At 39.3% G+C, this 26,292-nt stretch overlaps 1 protein-coding gene across 2 annotated transcripts in view; it reads right to left on the bottom strand.

Moving 5' to 3' along the window:
* Nucleotides 1-1,851: 1,851 nt before the first annotated feature.
* PIK3R4 (phosphoinositide-3-kinase regulatory subunit 4) overlaps nucleotides 1,852-26,292 on the bottom strand; it is a 34,011-nt gene continuing 9,570 nt past the window's right edge. Inside the window, exons 7-20 of one of the 2 annotated variants that reach the window (XM_074988294.1) lie at nucleotides 25,325-25,498; nucleotides 21,921-22,066; nucleotides 20,546-20,749; nucleotides 19,398-19,599; nucleotides 17,227-17,420; nucleotides 15,829-16,039; nucleotides 11,660-11,825; nucleotides 10,622-10,786; nucleotides 8,657-8,868; nucleotides 8,239-8,370; nucleotides 6,715-6,815; nucleotides 5,069-5,157; nucleotides 3,775-3,883; nucleotides 1,852-2,627 (exon numbers count right to left, since the gene is read on the bottom strand). In XM_074988294.1, coding sequence (XP_074844395.1) covers nucleotides 2,457-2,627; nucleotides 3,775-3,883; nucleotides 5,069-5,157; nucleotides 6,715-6,815; nucleotides 8,239-8,370; nucleotides 8,657-8,868; nucleotides 10,622-10,786; nucleotides 11,660-11,825; nucleotides 15,829-16,039; nucleotides 17,227-17,420; nucleotides 19,398-19,599; nucleotides 20,546-20,749; nucleotides 21,921-22,066; nucleotides 25,325-25,498 — 2,276 coding nt within the window. In that variant the 3' untranslated portion in view covers nucleotides 1,852-2,456. The remainder of the gene's footprint in view (nucleotides 2,628-3,774; nucleotides 3,884-5,068; nucleotides 5,158-6,714; nucleotides 6,816-8,238; nucleotides 8,371-8,656; nucleotides 8,869-10,621; nucleotides 10,787-11,659; nucleotides 11,826-15,828; nucleotides 16,040-17,226; nucleotides 17,421-19,397; nucleotides 19,600-20,545; nucleotides 20,750-21,920; nucleotides 22,067-25,324; nucleotides 25,499-26,292) is intronic. The other variant, XM_074988295.1, reaches the window with a different exon arrangement.

Here is a 26,292-nt window from a genome sequence, read left to right as displayed (position 1 = left end):
GCACCAAGATTATGTCTTCATGGCAAGTTGGTTTTGAAATAATTTACGCAATCTGCAGTATGTAAATTGTTTAAATTATTTTGAAATTCCTTATTCGGAACTTGGTGCCATCCAAACAGCACCAAAATTCAGAAAAAATGACTATTCTGTAAGTTCCACTACCCCTCGTACAATGAGGGGTAATGGAACTGGAATACTACACTTAAAAAGCCAGTGCTATTTCAAGGGTGGAGAAAAGCCATGGTGTTGCTGTTTTAGGATATATTTGTAGCCCGAAATAGCAGTTGCCATGCAGACATAGCTTAATAGTGCTGCCACATCTGGCTACCTTGCCACTCTTCCAAGCTGAGGAGAGACTGGCTCCATCAGCTGCCTAGATATTTGTTCCCATCCTGGCCCTTATGAAAAGGCACCATAGCATATGCTCAAGCTGTGGCCAGAGGTCAGTGTGTGAAAAGTCATGCTCTACCTTAATACAACATTTACAGGACAGAGAGAAAAGGAGGTCTTTTTAACCCTCTGTATGGACAATCAACATCACGAGGAGAAAGAATTGCTTTTATGTTTTGTAGATGGATGGAACCAACACATTTTAGACAATTAAATGGTTGAATACGGCACTAGGCTGAAGAAATGAACGATGATTCATGGTTCTGACCTGTAAAAATTCCTCTCTGCCTCCTACAATGCATTACTGGTGAAAATGATGGAAGAAATGGGGGCACAATCTGTCAGCTCCAGAATCATTTTATTCCTTTAAAAAATAGGCGCTACAGATTGTTATTTTAAAAACTTGAATGTATCTATCCATATGCACCACACAGTCTGTGGCTGTGTAGTAATGAATGTGTTCAGTTCTACTTTTCAGTAGGAGACAAGGGCACTGGGAAACTAAGTCAGGACCTTCACGAACAGTTTAGTCACAGGTCAGTCATCTTTTGTTAGAGCTGGCTGGAAAAAATTCAGGCATCAAAGTTTGTAACACTCTTCTCTTTCCATGATTAAAGTGGAGTGCAAATTCTTTTCAGGGAAACTACTTTCGATGCTCCTTTTATAAGTATAATTTGCAGTGTGTAAAGGTAAGAAAAAGGCATTACTTTTCCAGATAATGTAATTATACAATTGGTGACTGAATTACTTGTTTTACACCAAAAAGAACTCTGAAACAACAGTCAGCATCTAAAAAGCTGCATCTATCCCGCCTTAATTTGTAATAGGGCTTGTAAAAAGAAATATTCAAATGTAATTTTTTCCTATCAGAAAATGTTGATTTCATTAAATTGAATCATTCCACAGAAATTGGTCTATTCCATCAGCAGTTCAGATGGAAATCAAGAAAACTGGCTGCTGTAGGTCTGGCCAGCATGTCAGTTTAGAGGCAGAATTTCTTGTTCTTATACAACTCTGTTTGTGGGCAGTTTTTAAAATGTACCTTCTATCACTATGCTTGCATCATAACGATCTTTTTAAAAGTGTCTTATGCAACATATCATGTCACCAATTAAACCATCTGCCTGAAATTTCAGATGGTGTCTTGTTTCATGTGTTTGCAATCGTTGAAGACAATACTCAGTGATAATCCCATCAGACCTTCTGTGTTAAGAACAAGACCAGAAGCAGTGATCATAGTGGGAGATCCTAGCTTCTTTGCAAGTCATTACTTGCCTGCAAGAGCCGAAATTGTCTGCACATGATATACCTAAAACCTCTTTGCTGCCTGTATTTAAGAATCCTATCCCTGTTTTGTAAGTAAAAATGAAGTCTATAAGAAAACATGACACACAATCTCTGGTTTACATATTCATTAGAGTAAAAGAGTGTGGAGAATAGTAAGAAGTGTTTAAAGTATCTTCCCCCTTTCACAATACCATTGGGCTTTCAAGTCTCTCGAAGACATGCTCAAATAAACAGGATGACATTTGCCTACAAGTCTAATACAGTAAGCAGAAACCTGGCAGATTTAAAGGTTCAGCACACCAGAAACATAAAGGGACAACAGATATTGCAGACAAAACCACTGTACAAGTAAGCTCAAATGGAGTTTATTCTGTGGTATTAACTACACATTTAGCAGAGTACACATGGACATTAGTGCAACAATGTCTCTCTTCTTTCAGATTCAACGCAAAGAAAAAAATCAGACTTCATAAATACTGTCTCTGTAGGAATCAGCAGCTTTCATTATGCTTGTAATCTGCAACACGAGATTTCAAAAACTCTTCTATAATAGGCTCCTGAAGAAGAGTATGACCACCAGGTTAACCACAACTTCATAAACTGCTTCTGCTTGTTACTTTCAGAAAGTGCTTCAGAAACCAAGCAGCTGCAATAAAATAACTGAAAGGGTCTTTAGACAAGTTTTAATAACCATAGTGATTGATAGGTGGCCACCTTCAAAGTCAGTATAATACTATTCCTTATTACAAATATTTACATACTCTATATTAGTGCAACCTTTACTTCCACACTTTGACAATTCCATCTCTCGATGAAGTTACTATAAACCCTTGAGTAGTCTGAAAAGTAGCAATATCTGTGATAATATCATGGTGTCCAACTGGTAGAGACTCTGGTCCCCGACGAGGAGTCTCATCTGTGGGGCCCACCTTCTGCTTATTTTGAATTTCCTGTTTGAGAGTGGAAATATTAAAATAAAAAATCTCCATAGGTACATAAATTTAAAAGATAATATTCCATATTCTGGACAACTACAAGGACCATTAAAAAAACCAACATAAGTTGTCTTTTGCCAGAAGTTTTCCTCCTATTAGTGAATGAGGCTGGGGAGACAAGGGGAAGTCTGGAGGGGACAGGTTCTTTAAGGGCTCTCTTCCCTCACAATCCAACCCCTTGATCCTGAACTGAAGTCATAATTCTGTATTAGTCATTAAGAGAACAACAAAGGTGTCCCAAATTCCATGTTACAATTTCAGTAAAGGAAAAGCTGATACATTTTTCTCTTATGTTTACTCACCCTCAAGGAAAAATCCTGTAGAAAAGATTAGCCCACCTAGAACTTTCAACTAACAGTTCTGTTGCAGGGATATCATTTGTTAAACTTTATAGAAAGGATATATTCCAATTCTACAGATTTGTAGTCATCTCTGAAGAATCTAGCCAGTTTTATCCTAATTATGTAGGACTTTTCCAAATGGGAAATATGTAAAAATCTCTAAAAATGGCATTTATTTATTTAAATAATCAATAAAAAAACATGACAAAGCCAACGTAAGTCAGCAAAGCTGCAAGTGCCAGAGATCATTCTGAGGGACACAGTCAGCAGAATTCTGAAATGAAAACATTCCTGTACTTTTCAGATCTGGTTTAAGTTGTGCTCCAACTATTTTTAGTTATCCCGTAAGGAACAAATAGTGTACTCACAATATTGCAAAAATAATTTGTGTACTCAACTTCTAACTACAGGACGAATTCCATAATAACTGGGTATCAGCCTGTAGTGGAAACACGTCACTGACTGGCAAGCCACTGCTATAATATAAACTGCTCAATCACCAAGTTCCAGGACCACAAAAGTCATCTTCAGGTACCTGGTTTCCCCAGTGATTATCATCGGTGGTAGTGTTTGTTACAACAAGCACTTTTTAGTTTGAAACACTATTAATGCCTCTAAATGTAACTTGCTGAGACTGAAGTCATCAATCCATAGAAGTAAGGCATAGTCACCAGCAATGAAAGTTTCCCTCATCAAACTGGTGTACTTAACCTCTGGCCTGGAGGGGCAATAAAAACCAAAAACCAAAAAAAAAAGAATACCTGAACCACTTCTGTGCCTTCAATTATCTTCCTATAGTAGGATACAGATGGGCAGTTAGCACTTCCTGCAACAATGTATGATCTCTCAGGATAAGCCATTTCCCAAAACCTAACAGAGGGAGGAAAAAAGCAAGCAAAACAAACACACACATAACTCCAAAAATCCAAACATGGTAAGAAATGCTTAATGCTGTTAGAGCTCAATATAGTTGTGTTAAGAGACATCCTACCCTTAAGGTAAAATTCCATTAGCTCAGACTACAAAAACATTGAAGGGAAGAGTTACAGGTTATAAATACAGAAAATCAAAGTTAATATCAGATTTGCTCAAAAGGCATCACTACAGTAAACTCTTTCATATCTGGAATTCTATCATCTGAAACTCTCAAATAACCAGCATGTTAACCATAAGTAAATTTTAGTTACATTTTCTCTAAGTACAGTATAGTGAAAGTAAATACAAATACATACAGCAAATATGGTATAAGTTTACAATACTACTGTTGTTGCCAAATACAGTACTCTGTACACATTTTTGTTTGTTTCTTAATATCATCTAATCATGCTTTTCTTCAATGTTATGCATTGCGAGGTATACTTCTCTTATCCAGAACATTCGAATATCTGGCAACCTCCTGGTTGCAGGGCTGCTGGATATGAAAGTTTACTGTAACTGCTGCTTCTAAGCAAAGCATATCAACCAATTACAAAGCATGAATATTACAGGTTGAACCTCTCTAATCCAGAACTCTCTTGTCCAGCAATATATGTAATCCAGCATGATTTTAGTTAGCCAGATGACCACTTACCATGGGTATAGCCAAGTTTCCCACAGACCCATAAAGTTCGCTTACAGCCACCAGTCCTGGCGAACAGTGTTCTGCACTGTTACCTAGCTGCAATTTACCCCTAAATGTCTGCCAAGAGCCCAGTAAACAGTGGAAGTGTTGGCAACATGTTAGACAATAACATCGACCTCCCATGGACTGGCAAATCCACTCATTCAGCACTGGACAGGTTCTGAGGATGCCGGAGAAGAGAGGTTCAGCCTGTATTTCAGTTTTGCAGATGGGAAAAGTGTGATGCACTGGCCTAATATAACAAGCAGTAAGGTGAGGAATAGAATAGATCTGTTAATTCTGTAGGGAAAATAGGTAACATTCAATTGTACAAAATTCTAATGAACCAATCTGCAAATAGTAAAGCCAATGTTGCTAAAGCATAGCCTTACATTGCAGGTTGGGATTTCTCAAAACCCAACATATCTTAAGGAGATTCCTTACATTATTCTTACCTTATTTTCATGTCTGAACCTGCAGTCAGTAATATGGGATTTCCATCTGCAGGACTACAGTATATTCCATGAATACTGTGAGGTGAGGGCTAATGGGGGAAATGCAAACAAGTTACTATCTCCAGAAACATTAATTGTATTAAATTACTAATTTATGTTGCCCTGCTTCACAAAACAAGACAGGCAGCCTGTCCAACACTGACTCCATTACACACAGGCAACTTATTTGTGAAAAGTGGGCGTTTGTTTCTTGGGCTTGTGTGTCTTGATTCTCTTGCGTTGTTTTGTGAACCATCTTGTCAAAATCTTAAATATGTAGAGGTAAAAGTCATTTCTTTCTATTCCTGCTCACAAAGCAATGCAAAAGAATCTAAGTCTTATGGTTCCAATGAGATAGGACAAACAATTCTGACATTTCCATAGAGACATTCCCAGTTCAGTAAAATTAGAGTAGTTCTCTCACAGAATTGGGTAAAATTAGTTAAGTTGAAAAGCACAAGGATACACACTTGATGCCCTGGCAGTTCTAAGGTTATAGGAACCACCACCACAGACTGCCAATTAACTGAAAACGCACCAAAAAAAAAAAAAACTTATGAAAAGATAGAATTCCACAGGAGATAACAGGTTGATGGACCACCTTGTCACTCAAAGTATCCTGGGATCACCATGGCTACAACAGCGCAAACATCACTAGACAGGGTTATTTAAGATCACAACAGTGAAGGGAACCTAAGATTTCTAGCCAGGGGAAATAGGTCCTTTAACCAAGCATAGCATATATTGCAGATCTGAATTTTTAACATGCATTAAAATGAGGGGTTTAATAATACTTTTTGTTCAAAGATTTTTCTTTGATTTTATTTCCTTTCTTTTGCACTCACTGCTGGATAGGGAAGTGCCTCTGACTAATGAGTAACAGTGAAAAAAGCATGCACATGTTGCCACATATGAAGGTATACCTTCCCTATTTAATACTAACTGCTAAATACAGTGGTGCGTTGCCTCTATAAAGTGCAATAGAACAGAAGTAGTGTGATCACTAGAGCAACATTTAAAGGCCATTAAGTTATAAGCGACCCAAATACAATATTATGCATTTGCTGTTTTGCGCTTTACAGGTAACCTCAGAGCCCAGATGCTTGCCTAGATTGTTTCGTGAAAAAAACAAGGTGAACAAGCATAGCAGTGGATGAGTTAAATATCATTAAGTCCTCTACAATAGGTGGAGTGGAAAGGGGAATTAGGGCAATGTACCTTATATTCCAAACCGCCTTTTCCAATTCCCTGCTGCCAAGGTCACTTTGCAAAGGCACTACACAAAGATGCTCAAACCCAACTACATGATCTCAGAAATGTAATAAGGAAGAAATATCTAAACCAGACAACTGACATAAGTTAATTCCTTAGAGGGCCACAGTTGTCTTATTTTGTTGTAGTATCCTAGACTTTCTTGGAAGGTTGGTTTCCTTTCGAGAGCAAACCATGACAAGTTGCTCAAAACGAGCACGTGCTGAGAAACTACAGAAAACAAAAGGCAGCAACCAAACACACAAACAAAAATACTCAAGTGCCATTTGGAGGCTGAGAAAATTCTATAGAAACTACAAAGCACAGCAATCGATAAAGAAAAAAGGAAACCAGACCTGTAATTCTGAAAGAGGAGGGGCACTGCTGGCCCACAAAGTGAACCGCCGGTCTCCAGTTTCCATATCCCACATGGAGACCTCATTATTTCCTTGAACAGCTACAGAAAAAGTAAAGAAAAAGAAAATCACCAACACAGTTACAACTGAACCACAGGGCTTGGCTTTCTTTGGAGTACTCTCCTTGGGGAACAGGTTAACCTCATCTATTAGTAAATTCTAAACACATTTTGTTGTGTCCATGTCTACAATGGCATCTCCACTATGGCTACAAAGGACACTAAACCTCACTTTAAGGTAGAATAGGAAGTTTTGTTTTAAATTCAGTTATTTCCAAAATCCTCCTGAAAACATTATCTGGTCACTTAAGATCCCAGGAAACTCTGCCCTAAGTCTGTGAATGGTAAATGGTGGCTTGCCTGCAGGTATACAGAGACATTTCAACACTCTGGTTAGGGAACTCAGAGCTCATCCGTCCCTTCTGTCTGCCACATGAATTCTAAGTCTACAGAAATTCCTGTAAGATAGCATAGCCCTGATCCAGCAAAGCATTAGTGCAGATGGTTAACTTTAATCACGCAAGTACCTCTGTTTAAATTCAAGGGGCCTACTTCCATACTTAAAGGCAAGCACAAGCGAATCCTTTGCTGGATCAAATCCCAACAGAAGAAACTTACTACTTATGTACACCCCAGCAAGGGAGGACATGCACTGAGTGTGTGTCACACAAGTGAAAGACTTTTCCAAGAGATATATTCTATCTGGAGGTCTTCACCTATTAAAATAAAATAGGTGAAATTTAACGAGTAAGTTTACTTAAACTTTGAACCTTAGATTTAAAAATATTTTAATTTGCACTGGGCAAAAGAACCTTTACATTTTAATCTTACTATCCTGCAACTGTGTATGTTCTGCTACAGCACAGTATTTTAAGTATAAAAAACTCATTGCAGGAATGGAATGCTGCACCACGAATTGCAACATTATTGCAGAGTTCTATAATTCTAGGTACATAAAGAGCTGCAAATGTTTGTGGCAAGAGTCTTGGGAGATTTTTTCAAAGGCACAAAGTAGTTGGGTTTCTATGAAACTTGGATACTGAACAATTCTTAACTCTGAAAATCTTCCCTACTCTGAGGCAACTCCTGACCACAGTGAAGCCAATAGCAAAACTCCCATTGGCTTTACTGGGGTCAGGATTTCACCTCTTGCGTTTTAAGCAAACTCCGCTTTGGCAGCGAGATGTGGCAAGCACTGGGCTGGGCTAGTGACCTCTTGAGAGCTGGAATAACCAGGAACACTAAAACTCTAAAATATGATAATTTTCATAAGAGGTTACACTGTGCCTTTTTTGGTTGAAGTCATTACAAGGCACAGAGGTGAATCCATCTGTGACCCCTGCCCCCCCCACCTACTGAGCAGAAGCAAGTGTGCAGAATGAAAATTCAGTGCACCAGAAAGTGAAGACCAAGCTGTGAATCAGAATCTTCTTCATTGCAATGGTATGGAAAATATCTGTTTTACCTGCAATTACCCATGACTGTGAAAGGGGATGCATCAGCAGGCGCCTGATACGAGCCCTGGAAGGATGGGAATGGCTGGAGATGGGCAACTGGAACCTCATGTCCCAGCATGCCATGGTGCCATTGCTTGTACCTGGTGAAAGAGAGTTATTTGTCGTCAGAGGGAGGGTCCCACCACTTTATAATCTGTATCCTGTCTGTTCCGAAAGCAAAGGGGCCGTAGTCTTGATTACGTATACCATAGAATGCAGCAAAGAAATCTGCTCTTTAAACGTTCTTTTTCCTCTTTTGGGGACAAGGCTATCTGTAGCCATTGAAAAACATGCACTCTAAAGAGACAGCTGTAATTACACAGTTGTTTTAAATGAATTTCACTAAGTTTAACCAATAAAATGAGAATGAATAATAATTAAGCTTACCGATACATAGCCAGCATTGGTGTATGTCCACAGCAAACGAGGTTATGAGACCAAGCCTCAAGTCATGTTTTAATGTCCAAGCATTACTATTGGATCGCAGGTCCCATCCAACTAGGGAGCCATTCACAGTGGCATAAGCCAGCACTGACTGTGCTCCGGAATTGAAGTGATGCATATCTACCACACATCCATCATCCTTCTGGTCTAGCAACCTAGGTAAGCAAAGCACATCAGGAACAAGGCAGATATTACCCCTCTAAACGTTGCTTTAACAATCCCCCAGACTGAAGATGCTTTACTGTCATTCTCATCATGATGGTTTCATTCACACTGCCTCCTGGCCCCTCTGTAATGAGCATCTTCTCTACTCCTTCTCCAAATTCATTTTCCCTGCAAGGCCCACATATCTTAATCAGGCCAGTAAAATGGTGTCAGCTCCTCTTTAAAATACACAACTACTGCACTGACTTCCGGGTCTCCCAGCATGCCTGATATTTAACCAGAGTGAGAGGGCAGGAAATGGACATGTCTTTGTTTCACGAACAGCAGTACTGCAGTGTTGACAGGATAACTGATAGTCATCTAAAGGAGAAGCAAATAAGCAGCCTTTTCATACAGAGATGCAATATACACAGGTGAAAGTGAATTTCTAGTTTATAAAGAGATAGACTGCTGACTGCATTTGGGTTATTTTATTTACTAAATTAATCCCAGTTCAGAGGCTGACATTGCAGACACAACCATGGGTTTATATATGAAGTAAAATACTCTATTCAAACAACGAATTTTCAAACTGGCCTCCTAGAATTTAGGAGACTCAATGTGGGACTTGTAGTCACAGCTCATTTAAGGATCTGAATTAACAGTATCATAAATAATATGAAGCTATACAAAATATTTTAGACAATAAATGCATACCACAGAGATGTAGCAAAGGCCAAAATCACCTTGTACCCTTCCACAGTTCATACACCCATTTATCATCCCTTCACCCAAATAAAAGTCGAAGAATCATTGATAGGTCTGCAGCAAAGCCACATGGGAAGTATTTCTAAACAGCATGTAAAACTTTAAAAACTTTATAGATAGCAATACAGGTTGAACCCCTCTAATCTGGAATTCCATGGTCTGGCAACATCCATGGTCTGGCATAGGCAGCGACTCCAGGGGTGCTCTGGGGCTGGAGCACCCAAAGAAAAATTAGTGGATACAGTGCATCCACCAGCAACAAGCTCCCCTTTGTCCCCTCTTCCCCTGTGTATCGATAGCCATGTGCTTACCTCCTTCCCCACCCCTTCCAGAGTGTTGCAAACAGCTGATTTGTGGCATTGAAGCTGAGGGAGAAAGGGACAGGAGTTGGGATAGGGAGCACTCAACAGAGGAAAATGTGGGGTGGGGAGTGGAGCAGGGACAGTGACCCGGGGCCAACAGCTGGGACTCCAGGTGGCAGAAAATGGTCCAGTGGCTGGGATCTGCAGCTGGACGTGGGGACCCCAGACAGCAACAAAGAGGCTGGTGGCTGGGATGCAAGGCCCTGGACATGGGATCATGCTGGGCACTAAGCGTCCATACGATTTCCAAGACCTATGGAGACCTGCTGGCATTCTGCATTGACCCCCTCCCCTGCTTTGTTTGGGAACTTCTCTGGTTTGGCACAGGATGGGTCCTAAGATCCCAGACCAGAGAGGCTCAATCTGTGGTTTCCATTTATTTATGCATTGAAACAGCTTAATGAGAAAGGTAAACGCCATTCCCATTTTTCACAGAGGGAAACAGGAATAGAAAGTTTGGTGATTAACTCAAGATCAAAAGCATGTCAGTAACCGTACTGGGTATATAACTCACATCTTTCAACTTTCTCCTGTGCTAGAACCATTCAAATGGGAAGAGATTATTGTTAAATGCAGGCTACTAGTTTATGTTACATGAATTCTAAAGTATGAAACAGACACTGTTGACACGTACCTGCTTTGTACAGGATGAATTTTAGGAGATTTTGGAAGCTTTGAAGCTTCAATCCCAAGAAGCTGGATTCCACCATTATCTGAAGCTATGGCCAAGTAGTGTGAGCCTTGGCAAAAAGTGAGGGTCTTGACACTTCCTCCAATCCGTGAATACGTTAAAATTGATCTAAAGGGGCAGAAGAGCAGTAGAAAAGGATGGAAATGGTTCCAAGTAGTAGCACCGTGTCTTAGGAGACTCAAAAACAATTCAATATATCACCTCTCCCATCACCTTAAAAAAAACTCACATTAGGACAACATAAAAGGTTACATAGTTAAGTGATCCAAAATAAGGGAACATCAAAGTCTGTGTTGCCTCCTTAAGCTTAATTCTTCCCCTACATGGTATGTATTTTTACATACTTTAACTTCATGAACCTTCTGTGCTACAGATACAGAATAATAAAACCCCTACAGTTGTAAATACATATATATAGCTTTTTTTACAATATCTTCTTCTTATCTATGAACATATATAAACGCTAATGTCATTATCAGACTGGTCCTATGCATCTTTCCTGACTTACAAAAATAAAAAAAGTATTAACAGAACTCTTCTCTGTAAGGTGCGCATTTCAGTAAATTATGTACCATGCATTTTTCTTCGACCAACTGTATAAACTTCTTGAAGTGCATTTCAGGGAGTGAGGCAGTTTACTATGATGCTCATTTAGCTGTAAAAAGTAGGTGATCTTTAGATATCAATACCATATTACACCTATACATTAGAAGGATCTGCAATTACTTTGTTTATGTAGTATTTCCCTTGTGGTTTCAATTAGCTAGAATAGAATAAAGAATCCTAGAAAATTAAGCATAAAATATTTAGTTGTAAACTTGCAAGTAGATTGTTCCATTAGAATATTTAAGATTTTTCGTGTACTGGAGGAGTGGTTTAAGTTTAACTCCAAGAGTACAGTTAAATATTTTTAATAATTTAAAAAAATAGAACGAACGAACGAACGAACGAACGAACATGTTCAAGGAATTGTTATGTTACCTAGTTGTAGTGGTTTTTCCTTCCATTTTTTGGCTGTTCCAGATTTTCACTGTGCCATCATTAGAGCATGTGGCAAAAATGGAATGTTCATCTGAGACTCGAATACGGTTCACAGCAGACTTGTGCTCATGAAGATGAGCAACTAACAGCCCTTTAGGACGCCATCCTATGGAAACAGCAATAGGAAATCAACCACCAAAAGTTGACACAAAGTAAATATGAAAATGCCAAGTGACAGTGCGAGGATGCAGGCACATAAAACAATAAAAAGATACTAGGCAGACATCACATCAGCACACCAGATTTGTAACAGAGAGGTAGTCGTGTTAGTCTGTATTCTAACAAAACAAACCAGCAGTCAAGTAGCACTTTAAAAACTAACAAAATCATTTATTAGGTGATGAGCTTTCATGAAGAAGTGGGTCTGCCCCATGAAAGATCTTCACCTAATAAACTATTTTGTTAGTCTTTAAGTGCTACTTGACACCAGATTTAGACACTCTTTACTGGAGTCAAAGAAAATGCTTATAGGAAAGCCAAAAGCAATAGCAGCACTATTTTATTTCTTTATTATACATACAAACATGTAGTCATTGGAACAGGTCTGCGATAGGGAACCCCAAAGCATCCTAGTTAGGGAGTCCATACAACAAAGGCACATAACTGGGTTTAAAAGATTATGTAGGTCAACAACCTCTTCTCTCAAAAGACTGCCCTCCTCCCCACTTAATTCATGGATGCTGTGTTTAAAACCCAGGTATAATTTATACACTTTCAGACCTCTGAGATCTCAGCTGATGCTACTCCCCTCCTATTTAGAACAGCAGCAATGTGGAGTGTTGGTCTCACATTGTCATTACTTAGTAGGCATCCTTCAGTCTGCATAGACTGTGGATCGTGCCCTTTATAGTTTCAAAGGAGGACTTCATTTACAGCGTCTACTGTGACTATGAAGGCCCACACGAGAGTGACAGTCCTTGATGCATCTCTTGCAGATGTGGGGGGTTCTCTACACCAATTGAGCAAGAGCTTATAACTGGTATCTGTTGCCTCCCGTGTTGATACTTGGCACAGGGGAATAGAGGATATGGCAGCAACTTCTGACAAGGCTCTTCAGCTGTTGTGCTGAGAACTTACTTCAGTAAAGCAAAGCAAAATCTTCCAGGAATGTTGGGAAGGGGGTGCCCAGCAATGAAGCAAAGAGACAAAAGACAGTTGCTTTTGGGCAACTTTAAAATTAGCGGAGGGGGGCTGCTGCCAGCACAAAGCTTGAAGAAGGCATAAATCACTGTCAGCACAAGTATCTTAAAGTGGATTAAAGGAACTTGCTCAACTCTATTCCTATCAAAGGTTACTGCATCTTTACTGCCTCTGATCATAGAAACAGTAGTACCTCTCTCTTGTTCCAGTCCAATCATTTCTTGCTGCCTGGACTCAGTAGGTTCTAGGGTTGACAAAATCACCCCCTTTATTATTGCTAACAGGAGGAATTTAATTTTTCTTTATAGCAGCCACCTAGCATAGTAACTGTAATACTTGGTCTCAGCGATGGCATCTCTGTGAGAGTCATTATAGTTCTGTCCTACTGCCAATGTGTGCTCCAAATGTGGCTAGCAATCAGGAAGTCAGAGCAGATTCCATAATACTAAAAAAGTAGATCTAAAATTTAAACTGGAATTAAAAAAAACTCAAAAATTCAGAATTGTTACTAACAGGTTTTAGCAATATGCCAACTTACAGGGCAAGTGTTGTAATTAAAACACCCCAGATTCTAAAATAAAGCAAATCGACCAGAATTTGGAGGGCTGAAAGAGAGAAGGGGAGTATACTCTTTCAGAGTTGTAACCTGTGCAGTAAATATTATTACACAGAGCTAGTCAAATAATTGGAATGTTATATGGTTATTGATCTACAAGTAGTACACAAATCCCTGTTATCAGGTTAGCAGTGACTACTGTCCATCAACAATTATACAGCATGCATAGTAACAGAGAGGTAGCCATGTCCCACGAAAGCTCATCACTGAATAAATCATTCTGTTAGTCTTTAAACTGCTACATTTCTGCTGCTTTGTTTTATACAAAGCAAATTACAATACTGTAACTGGTAACTCTCTTCAAAATATAAAACTGACAGGTTGTGCAACATGGCCCAATTAATTTAGCTCAAGCAAGCTTAACTTCCGGGACTACTGATATAGGAGCGTTTGATTTTATGGTGTTAATGTTGCACTAACATTAGGTTTTCTGCATTAATTTAGACATCCAGTAAAACACTTGATTGACAATCCTGCTAAAGCCATCTGAAACCTAGTAAAGTCTTTCACAGAAAACAGAAAAACTATCAGAGAGTCAGTGCAAGCACTCTTTTCCTGAATTAAATTCATCATGTAATATTAGATACTTTTCAAAAAGAGCTAACCAAAAGTGTCTGAATCAACCTTTTACGCACTTTTATTTCAAGGAAAATCCTATGACCACTTGACAGCGAACAACAATTTGCCATACGAAAGTTTTTGTTGCTTTTGATCACTCAGAGAAACAGCTCATCTGTGCCCTGGGATGTATTATGTATCTCACAGGTCACACATTTCTCTTCTAATGCAGAACGTACAGCTGTGCAGACAATACTTCTCTCATTGGAGACATCAATTTATATATCAGCCAAGATCACCAAGATTTAAATATCATTTGGTAGCTCATTTCTTGGAGACTGCTGTCCACTGATCTTACCTTGCTATGTAAAATGGTAGCTGCAGACGTTAAATCATTTACTTACAAGGCACAAAGGAATAACAAGTCTCAAAATATCCTACCCAAGCTTGAACATACATAAATTGTTACATAATTTTTGCTTTATTTGGTTTTCTGAAGGTTTAACACATAAAAGCATTACAAAAGTAGAGTGAAATTGTTAAATTATACAATCAACTGTTTGAGGGCAGCCCATTTAGTCTCTGTGGTGAGCGATTATAGATTTATACAGTGTCTACAACAATGGAGCCCTGACCTGGATTGACGCCTTTGGGCATTAACATTATACAATAAACAAAATATTTCTGCTACTATGGCAATGGATACATCCACACATGGGCCACAATGTCTCCAGTGGAGAGGTCACCACTGAAACCCTGCTTTGGGGGGCAGGGGAAATCATAATTTCCCCACCTCAGCTAGAGTCAAACCTGAGATAAAACTAAAACTGTATTATTTCCAAGATAACCTACAGTTCAGCACTTAAAAATTAAAATGGACAGTTTTCTCTGCTGCATCAGCATCAGTCAGCCAATCAGTGTCCTCATGCAATAGGATGTCCTTTAAAAATAAAATTCAGATGCATCAATAAAACTAACTGTCTCAGAGCTGACAGAATTGGTGGGTCTCTGGGCAAGGTGTAGGAAGGCCAGCTCTATATCCTGGGAAGGGGTAAGGCCTCGGGCATGGCCAGAGACAACTAGCCCTCAGCACCACATCCGTCCCCGCCCTACTCACGCCTCCACAAAAGCCAGCCCTTAGGATCACTCAGAGTGCACTGCCCAGGGCTCTGTTGGTGATTTAAAGGCCCGAGGGCTACTACTTGTGCGGCAGCTGGCATCCCAGGCCCTTTTGAACCACTGGGACTCTGGGCAGCTGCACCCTCTCCTCCCCTTGATTGGTGACCCTGCACTGCCTCCTCAAACCGTTAAACTGACCCTGTCTCTAAGCTAAAGGTGAGCCAAAAAGCCTGCTGATCAAATAGTTGAATCCCTTGTTCTGCAACAGTTACTTGCAAATCAGCTAAACTTATGGACAAGTGTATTCTCTGCAGTGTTTGAAATATGAGCAAAGTCATCTGTCATTGCAAGAGAACAACTGATGACCAAGCCTTGGCAGGTAGGTGAAGAAACTGATTTTAAATGAGCATCTATAATGTGCATGTTCACTCAGTCAGTGACATGGAATATTAAAATGTTTTCCCTTTCTAAAAATATTAAAAAGATGCCTTTTCAGGTGACCTTTTGGAGAAAGTTTGTTTTGATGGGAAATATTAAGAAGGAACCAATCTAGATCAGCTTCTTAAAAACAAATCTCCTAATCCAGTAATTTCTTGTGTTCCTGGTATTTTAGATTTTCCATTACAATGAATGTAATTTAATCTGGGAGGTTTTACATGTGATCTAATATCTTTACCTGGAGGAGGTGGTTTGCTCTCCCATTCAGCATTCTCCATCATCTGTTTGGCCATTCTTTCTGCATTGCAATGTTCTCGCTTCTGTTGGATTAACTGCTGAAGTTCAGTTTTGCAAGTAGTGATGCGTAATTGGTATGTGGAAGGTGAAGCGGTACTGCTTAAAACCTGTATTATCGGTTTCCTGGCCTGGACAACTGTTCCATCAGTTGCCTGTATGGCATAACCAATTAAAAACATTTTAACAGCTAAATCAATTATGTGATTAGTATGACATGCTAAAGAAGAATAATTCACAGTTTAACCTGATAATGATGAACAAAAATACATATTCAAAACTAAGAATTCAATATTTGCTACAAGCAAGAAACTTTAATGTGGACACACAATTTGCCACAAGTCAAACACCAACCATGTTAAATGAAAGAAAGGGTTGATATTCCAAAGCCACCATAAGACACTGGAGTCAGTCAATGTCTTGTAATTTGTATTTAAAGTTGTTATACAAACTATTAAGAACAGAACTGTCTTTTCACTGTACAGTACACACTTTCTGAAGAAAATATTTACTAATGCTTTCTCAAGCAACTGCTGTAGGAGCAGTTACAGCAATTGTATCTGTAGTGACTGCTTTACTAATGCCTACAAAGTGACAACAATTATATGTTTACATAAAAATAAAAATGCTGTTAAAACTCCCACCTGAGTTCTAGAACTAATACTGAAGTCAGAGCCGGTTACTTTGGCCCTAATTGTGCAAGGTGATCAATCCAGGCAGCCCCTGAACACACACACACATTTTTGGAAATGCTACACATATGCTCCAAGATACAAATCTCTCTCCAAAGAGGAATGGGAAAAAACTTCCCTTTGAATAAGCTATTCCATCCATGCTTACTGCAGAGTTTCCTGCACCTTCCTCTACATCTGGTTTTGACCAGTACAAGATGCTGTACTGTAGACAGACCCTGGCTATGATCGGGTACGGTAACTCCAATGTTGCCCTGAACTCACAGGTGAAAGACACAGGGAGGTTACAGGATCAGGGCCTAAATTCTTGACTTCTCAAAGAATTTCCAAGAGCTTTATTAGCATAGCCTACTTAATGCATCAAGTTAATCTCCTGCAATACATCCCTCAGAGAGAAACAAAGTCATTTGTAGGATCATGTTGTTCCTAGAACTAACTCTTATTTTTCCCAAATATTTTTAAACTTAAAGCCACAATATTTTGTTGAACTTAAGAGCCAAAAGAATAAAGAAAACACTACATAAAATGGCTAGAGTGTCCCATTTCACACTGATTCCAACGTTGTGTTCAGTGAGTAGATGGCAAAGTGCTTGCTGCTATTTAAATACCTAGATCAGATAACAATGCTGTAGTAAGGTCTTCAGAAATACCTGTGGAGATGATGACAAAGTTGCACAGATGCCAGCAGCTGACTCAGAACGAAGAGGTTTTCCAGTCTGAATTGCTTCTTGATCAGTACTTTGCCCTTTAGCTATTGGCTGGGAGATGTTAGAAGGTTCCAAAGATCCAAACATACTTTTCCATTCTTCATTTACATTTGCTTCTTGCTTTAAGTTTTTTCTAGCTGTACAAAACAAACCAAAAAAGAAAAAAGATTAAAATTCATTTGTTACAACAATCATTCAAATTGGTCATGACTTTAGCACTAGATGTAACCAATATAAACACACAGATTTATCATAGAAAAATGCATTATGGGTTTTTTTAAAAATCAGCTGATAGGAATGTTAGAGAGGAAAGAGACAGATTTAGAAAAATAGAAAAATTCCTACCTACCATTAACAGCAAGAAGCCCTGTGGCACCTTATAGACTAACAGATTTTTTGGAGCATAAGCTTTTCTGGGCAAAGACGAAAAGTAAAAAAAGCTCATGCTCCAAAATATCTGTTAGTCTATAAGGTGCCACAAGACTTCTCACTGATTTTGTGGATACAGACTAAGTCTTGTGGCACCTTATAGACTAACAGATTTTTTGGAGCATGAGCTTTTTTTACTTTTCGTCTTTGCCCAGAAAAGCTTATGCTCCAAAAAATCTGTTAGTCTATAAGGTGCCACTAGACTTCTCACTGAATTTGTGGATACAGGCTAACGCGGCTACCTCTCTGATACTTACCTAGCATTAGAAAACTTATTACAGAAACATAATATCCTGTTTGCATATTCTTAAACTAAATCTGACCCATTCAGATAAATCATACAAATCATGGAGAATTGTTTTAAAATTTAGAAGAGATGCTGGATGAAACTATAATTAATGATGTTGTTCCTATGAAAATCACTTCTGTCCTAATGCTAAATTAAAACTAGTTTACCAAATAGGCAGATTATTATGGGCAGCAAATACTGTTACTTTTTTAGCAAAGTACCAACCACCTGCTAATGGCTCAAGAATGCCAAATGTAATTAGAAAGGTATTTCGAAAATTCCTTTTTTGGATTGGTTGAAACTAAAAAATAGAAACTTGGGGCAGATTAAACCCAAATGAAGCCAATGCACAAAGACAAAAAGCAAAAAGACTAATACTAATCAGTTTAAGGGACAGATTTTATTACAAGGATTGATTTCACATACTAACTTGTAAACCCTCTCCAGAATCAGCTCCGTTGGACATACAAATTGTGCTTATGCTGCTCTCTGGCCAAATTATGAGTATATTATACAATTTATACAATATACCACAGAGTTGCCAGGCATTGTGCTTATAAATTTGAAAGTCAGAAATCTTGAGATTCCTAAGGTGCAATGTAAACATACACGTGTGAGAGGGGGGAGCTGAAGTGTTTGCTGCTGAAAATGTCCGCATGCACAGCAAGTTAGAGCAGTGAGCTGGGGGAATTTGTAGCAAACAGAGTTCCAAATAAAACAGGCACAAATAGGAAGAGTGCAGGAAGCTTGCAGCATCAGAGGGGAGTTGCACATACATGGGGGTACGGAACGGAAGAATGGGAAAGACGGTGGTAAAGTATGTACAATGTTGACGCAGACAGCATTTGATGAAACATAGCAAAAAACACGCCCCAAACAATCGCTTGCCCCAGAATTCCACTCCTTAAAATATTTTGGGCAAATAGGCAGACATCCAAAGCTTTTTAAAAAACAAAAAGAAAGAAAGAAAGAAAAAAAAAAACAAAAAACTAGCCCTCCCACTATGGGACAGAAGAGGGAGCAGACTGAAGAAGTATGATGAAAATAAGGTCATCTGTGTCACTGACAAGTCCACCATTTATTTCTAGCACAAACACAATTTATAGCCCATCTCAGTTCACACAACCTTTGCTTATTACTGCTCCACAGTTCTGTAGTATTAAATCCAGTTACTTAAGTGAAATACTTCACAGGCTATTATTAATCCTTTGGAGCCAGCCAATCCCCCAGTTTCTGGCATTTAAGTGACCCCCTTGTTTGGTGAAGTTAGGCTGGGTATCACTAGGAGTCCAGTGCTACTGCAAACTGTTTAAGCTACAGTATTCAGAATATTTACTGAATATGTTCAAAAGTCAAATGCCCTGAAAATAGAGATAAAATATGATAATATACCAACCACGTTTGTCATCTGGCTCCTGCTTTGTTTTAACCAGATCAACTTGTCTCCCCGTTATTCCCAGAGCTGCCAAATCAATAACCCCTTTTTGAGTGCTGTCATGAAGATGGCTTTGGTCCACTATATTTGCCTTGGCTTTATTTGATTTTAACATAAAGTCTTTTAGTGCTAACAGTTTGTCTTCTTCCTCCTCAGTCATCCCCTTCAAAAGAAGAAAAAAAATATACACGGAGACAATTTTAAACAGAACTTCCACCAAGATATGGGGATACAGAAGTGGGATCCCTTATTGGTTCATGATGAAGGGAGAGAGCTCAAGAACTCAAGGCAGACGTCTATCATTTCAAACACATTTTGGGGAAGTGATACATCATAAAGGACAGTATTTAATTCCCACCTACCCTCCTCCTCACCATAACAAACTTGGAGAGGGAGAAGGGAGAGAAAATGGATCAAAGATAAATCTACTAACTGATACATCTGGCTTGTTTGCCTCTCACTAGAGATTTGAAGTCAGTGCACACTAGGAAAGACCTGATATAATTGAGTCTCCCCACAGTTTCTACCTCCATATGGAGGATTGCAGTGTTCCATCATTATCAAGTCTCTCCTCAATTATCTGCCTGCAGATACAAGAAAGTTAATGAGTTCAAGGACCCATATCCCCCAGCTCAGCTGCTTTAGCAGTTGAGAGGAAAGGGCTTTAAAAGGGGACTTTACGCTTCTTCTCCATTTAATACTACAAGGCCAGCCTACTTTACCCTATGCCATCTCTCTGTGCAGGTGGAGGGGCATGCCTCTGGGACCTTGGAGTGATTACACCCTCTTTGAAAAGTTCTTTCCCTTCTCCTCCTATCTGCAAGCCTCTAAACATCATAGCTCCCTTTTACACGAGCATGGCTGTCTCTCTTTATTGGAGACCTTTTCTAAAATACCTCATTACTTTCTTCAGGCCCTCATTTTGCAAAAGTAAGCACTGACATCAACAGAACAACCTGAGTAGATTTTTGTATGATCATAACCTTGGATTGTGAGCTCCTTGGGATAGGGATTGTATCTACCTGTGTGTTTGTACAGAACCTATCACACTAAGCCTCACGCCTACCTGGAACTCTGTTATTGCAGTATAAATAAAGAATAATAATTACTTGTGAAAGTAGCTTCTTTAGCAGCTGTGCTATGGCAGGATCCTCAGGGGGAGGACAATCAGGGAGAGTGCCATTCCTTTTCTTCTGCCGCATATGAAGATGTCTGAAAAGGCTTGCGATGTCCTTTGATCTTAAAGCATAATCAAATATGGAACGGCTTACTGGATCTTTAAGGACACTCAACAGGACTATTTCTTTATCTATCTGCAATAAAGAAAAAGGGAACAACCAACAAGGATGGCATCATACATCTGTAAAAATACAAGACTAGTCCCACTACATTTGCCTTTCTGCTCACTTTTTCGATACTTCACCAGTAAGAAGCACAGTAACTGGTATTTGGGCCACTTAGAGAAAAGAGAAGCATCATTCCCTGAAAATGCTAGCAATCCTCCAAAGGAAGAGAACTGTTTCACTTTTAAGAACATGTTTTCAGTTCTTCCTGTTGAACTTATTTTCAAACTAATACTGTAAAAATCTTACCCTAGCATTCCCTAATCATTACATACACTTCTCCTAAGCGTTAACACCAACCTAGTTTATTAAAACAAAGAATATTAAGAATCAAATGTACTTTCAGAATATATGTTGTGATTGCGTTTGGGTTTTCTTTGCCCAAACAATTGGGGGGCAAGCATTCAAAAAAGAAACCTACAGAATTGTGTAAAAAGGTGTACCACTACACACCATTTGAGCAGGCCATTATTACAAACAGCATGATCTGAAACTGCTTCATGCTGCAAGGTATTATTTACACAGGCCTTAATCTAGCACTTACGCATGTGAATAGTCCCACTAAAGTCACAAGTGCACTAACAACTAACTAATTGAAGAAAAGACTACTGCTGTACTTAAAAGTTAAGCATGTAGTTAAAAGCATTTCTGGATCAGGATGAGAAAGCTCTGTGTCATACAGGACTGAGCCTAAGTGCACATAGCTATATGTATAAAACAGACCTTGCATTTTTGCCCACGAATCATTAGTCTTAAAAAATTTACTCATAGTACTTTTAATGGCAGTTTTTCATCATTTTCAAATTCTGATACACTAACATAATGCTACAGTATCTTGGGTATAAACATTGTGGAGAAATATTTTATTCAAAAATGACTCTATAGATCTTAGATTCAGAAAAAAACTTGTGTTATTTGGATGAAGTCTGAAGTAATATTGTCCTTTAAAATGAAAAGAATTTCACATTAACTGAATTGCCAACCAACATCTGCTATAGAAAGTCAGAAAATCGAACTGCTCCTTATCAAAATCTGAACTGAATTGAATCTTTTAAAATTCTTAAACCCAGACATTATTGTGAAGACAGGTCTACATTTATGAACATACAGTATGTACTCATGTCAGTGTCTGAATGATTACCTGTATTATTGGCTGAGTAATAAAAGGATGGAGATAAGGCATTAGCTTGCAGTAGACATCAGCAATATTTAGGTGCTGTGCAACCACAGTGATAAATCCAACTGCACCATAACGTATCCAAAGGTTTGGATGGCACAGGAAGGGGGCTGGAGAGAAAAAAAAAAAAAAGGTTAAAATGTATTATTTTTATTTATTATTCACACTGAAGAGACAGGACTAGGACTGTGCTGTATTTGCCAAATGGGATCCTCGATTCTCCCCAAGTTTAGTCCCTCCTCCTTAGGAGTACAAAAGATTTCACAGATGGGGCCTCAAGTCAATGGGCTTCAGAATAGGCACTCAGGCCCAAATCCTCAAAAGGTATTTAGGCACCTAATTCCCACTGATTTTAACTGAGGTGAGCTGTGAGGATCAAGGCCCTCACTAAGGATCACAGAATAATAGAACTGGAAGGAACTATGAGAAAAGTCCTCAAGTCCAGTCACCCACACCCATTACAAGATCCAGGACCTAGACCCTCCCTGCAGGTGTATGTCTAACCTGCTTTTAAAAATCTCAAGTGATGGCGAGTCCACAACCTCACTCTGACAATTTATTTCAGTGGTTAACCACACAATTAGGAAGTTGTTCCTAAAGGCCAACCTAAACCTCCTTTCCTGCAATTTAAATCCACTGATTCTTGTCCTATCTTCAAAGGTACAGGAGAATAATTTTTCTCCCTTGTCATTGTAACAATCTTTTAGATACTAGAAAGCTGTTACCATATGTAGTCAGACAAAGTCTCCCCCTTACAAGCCAGCTTGCTCGCTGCCCCCCCCCCCACTGAGGAGCACACAGGGCACGGAAATGGCTGCTGACAGCACAGTCTTTGATGCCCTCATTGAGGCCCAGATGTGCTAGCTTATCGTGACCCTGAGAAGCAGAAAGTACAGCTAAAAGGCTAACAGGCCAAACTGTCAACAAGAGGGTGGGGGGTGGACCTCAGGAAATCACCCCAGCTGGTATTGATGAATATGATGCATATATACATACCATCCCCGAAGAGGAAATCTCCACCCCTGCAAAAGAATGTCCTGTACTCCTAAATTGCTTATCTCCTGTCTTACAAGTGCAAATTAAGTAAGAAATATCCTTGTAACAAACTGGCGTCACAAAAAACAGACCAGTATGATCTGGCACCTTAGATAAAAAAAAGAGAATATGTAACCCAAAAAGGGGTATAAAAGGTGGGCCCAGCAGAACTCTAACTTTGAGTGCATTCCACCAACTACCTGCTGGTCGGGTCAGGTGATTGCCTCCCGAGGTCCGCAACTGGGGACGCCCAACCTTGTATTAGTCTTTCCGCGGAATTGAGTGACCGATCCAGCTTGGCTACGCTGGTATCGAGAGACGCAGAGAGGGTAAGATATACCCATGCTAGGTCTCCGTTCTTTTTTGTGCACAGCTAAAGAATTAGAGCTCTGTAACTAGATGTCGTTGTATCAAGATATCGTTGTGTTAGATGGTAACAGATATCTTTGTATTGGATTGTAACGTAACCTGTTAACACCTGTACTTTGCTAGCATATAAGAAGTAAACAATAGCCTTTTGTAACCGCACGCTTATAACTGTAGCTTAATAAACTTGTAACCAGTTAAGATCTAAGCCTGACTTGCTGTTACCCTTTTGTCTCTGCAACACAGCCGGCACAATAAAAAGAACTGTAACCGTTTGGTTACCACAGCCTGGCCATAGGTGAGAGTCCTAGGAGCTCCCAGCTCCAACAGTAAAAAAAACTGGGTTGTTTAGGACCCAGGGGAATACCTCACCGCACATTACCCGGCCACCAGCTAACACCATGTCTCCTCATTGTTCTCGTTTCCAGAGTAAACCATCCCAGTTCTTTCAATCTTCTCTCTTAGGTCACATTTTCTGGCCTTTTATCATTTTAGTTGCCATTCTCTGGACCTTCTCCAGTTTCGCCACATCTTTCCTGAAATGTGGTGCCCAGAACTGGACACAACACTCCACTGAGGCCTAATCTGTACAGAGCAGAATTACTTCTCGTGTCTTGCTTACAACACTCCTGTAAATGCACCCCAGAATGATGTTTGTTTTTTCTGCAACAGTGTCGCACCGTGGACTCCTATTTAACTTGTGGTCTACTATGACCCTGAGATCCCTTTCTGCAGTACTCCTTCCAGGTAGTCATTTCATGTTTTGTATGGCTGCAGATGATTGTTCCTTCTTAAGTGGAGTATTTGCGTTCATCCTTGTTGAATTTCATCCTTTCAGGATGGAAATTTCTAAGGCAGGTTATGATATTCTGCTAAAGACTTGAATCCCAAAGTCTGGAGTAGGCCTATACTCCTACAGTTCAAACCCCATCCCCCATGTCACTCACAAGACCCAGGGAAGGTCATCCCAACTCAGACAGGGCCTTGGAGTTTGGCGGGAGGGATAGTTGCCCCAGCAACCACGTTCCAAGAAGAGGCCATGCCAATGAGAACCACGATATAGTACTATCCCATTTGCTATCCCAGGCTGATACAAAAAAAACAAACATGTTATTGCTCGATGCTATCACTGTCTTTTAATCTTCTAGATAATGGACCCCTAAATATGCCTGTGTGAAGGTGTCATCATTACTCCTGTAGAGGCATCATTAATCCAATTAGACACAGTTGTTTGTTTGCTTTGTTTAAATAACTTGTTAAGGAAAACAACTTGTACTAGAGATAAGATGTTCTATAAGATATGGGTGGGGACACTATGTAACCTTTTAAAATTATTGGCTTATTGTGCTCATTTTGTCCTGCTGGTAGAACCTATCCAACCTTGGATAAACAGCCATGCCATAGTCTCCCACCACCACCCTCCCCTAACCATCAGCACCCCATATAAATCAATTGTAACCTATTTTCTGGCAGTGTTCACTGAGCCTAACCAGCAAAGTGACACTCCACCAGCGCTATCTGTAAAACCCCTCCTGCTTGCTTCATACACGGTATCCAGACCTTGTTCCTACAATCCTATTTATCTCAGACCATTTCTCTAGATCATTTTGAATTATAATCCTATTTTCTAAAGCACTTGCAATTCCTTCCAGTTACTTTTGATCCACAAGCTTTATAAGTGTAGTCTCTACGTCATTATCTAAATCATTGATGAAGATATTGAACAGAGCTGGTCCCACAACCGATTCCTGAGAAACCCCGCTTGTTATGCCTTTCAGTATGACTGTGAACCACTGATAACTACTCTCTGGGAATGGTCAAAGCTAGAAAATAATTCCCACCAGAACCTAAAGAAATCTGGGATAAAGTCATATCATGGATAACTTAGATAGTAGTGAAACTTTACAGAATTAAGACTTCTTTTTTTGTAGAAAAACCAAAATATATTCAACAGTTTTCTAACTTACCTATGTCACAAGCAAATTCATAGATGTGTGGTTTCTGCAACAGCCCTAACTGGCACATACAAGTAAGAGCATTGAGGGCCTTGAAGATGACAAATTCTTCAGCATCACTGAGACCTTGCTGGAGTAGAGGTTTTAAAATTGATGAGCTTTGCCAGCCAACATAAGCAGCAACACCTAAAACCCATAAAGAAAAAGTGTTATTGTTTTGGACATGGTAACACCTCCCAAAAAAGCTAGGTAACAAGCACTATATACTAAAGCAGTCCACATCTTCCTGGAAGTAATTTAGTCACTGGGAAGTGACGGTTAAAAATGTCAAGAAGTTGACCCTTCCTACCAATAGCCAAAGACAATATCCTGCATACATGCTCCACCTAACTTCATGTGTAGGAGGAGTCTCCTTTAAGTCAATACAATCTCATGCTATAAAAATTATGCACATGCTTAAGTGCAGGATTAGGGCTAATTTACAAACATTCAGAATGATATGATAGATATTATTCCCCCCTTTGTGCATAGTACATTCAGGAAAAAAACAACACAAAAAACAAAGTATTCTAATTAGACAGAAAGTGTAACTAAAGAGAATTTTTTGCATTCTGACTTCAGATTGCTTATCTTCACAATATTACAGAAACTTAAAATGCAACATGAGAAATGAAACGCAACAATTTCCACTATTTCAAGTGCTGTTTTTCCCTTTAATATTAAATGCAAAAGAGAAGTCCAACATCTGAAAACTAGGAATGTGGTCATCAAGAAAGAAAAAAAAAAAAAAAGCTATCCTTTGTAAAAATTGTTCAGTAAGGGCAGACACCACACCTGCACAGAACTGCACCAAAGTCAGATTTGGCTTTGTGTTACAATGAATTTGGATGCAGATGTGACCAAACTAGTGGAGCCTGAAAAAAATAAAAGATGAATGTAATGCCACAGGCTAGAAACAATGATGGAAGGATAGAACATGT

Source organism: Carettochelys insculpta, chromosome 2, assembly GCF_033958435.1.
Source record: "Carettochelys insculpta isolate YL-2023 chromosome 2, ASM3395843v1, whole genome shotgun sequence".
NCBI classification, from domain to species: Eukaryota; Metazoa; Chordata; order Testudines; family Carettochelyidae; genus Carettochelys; species Carettochelys insculpta.
The sequence above is the reverse complement of the archived record's forward strand: the minus strand, read 5'-3'. Positions and strand labels throughout refer to the sequence as shown.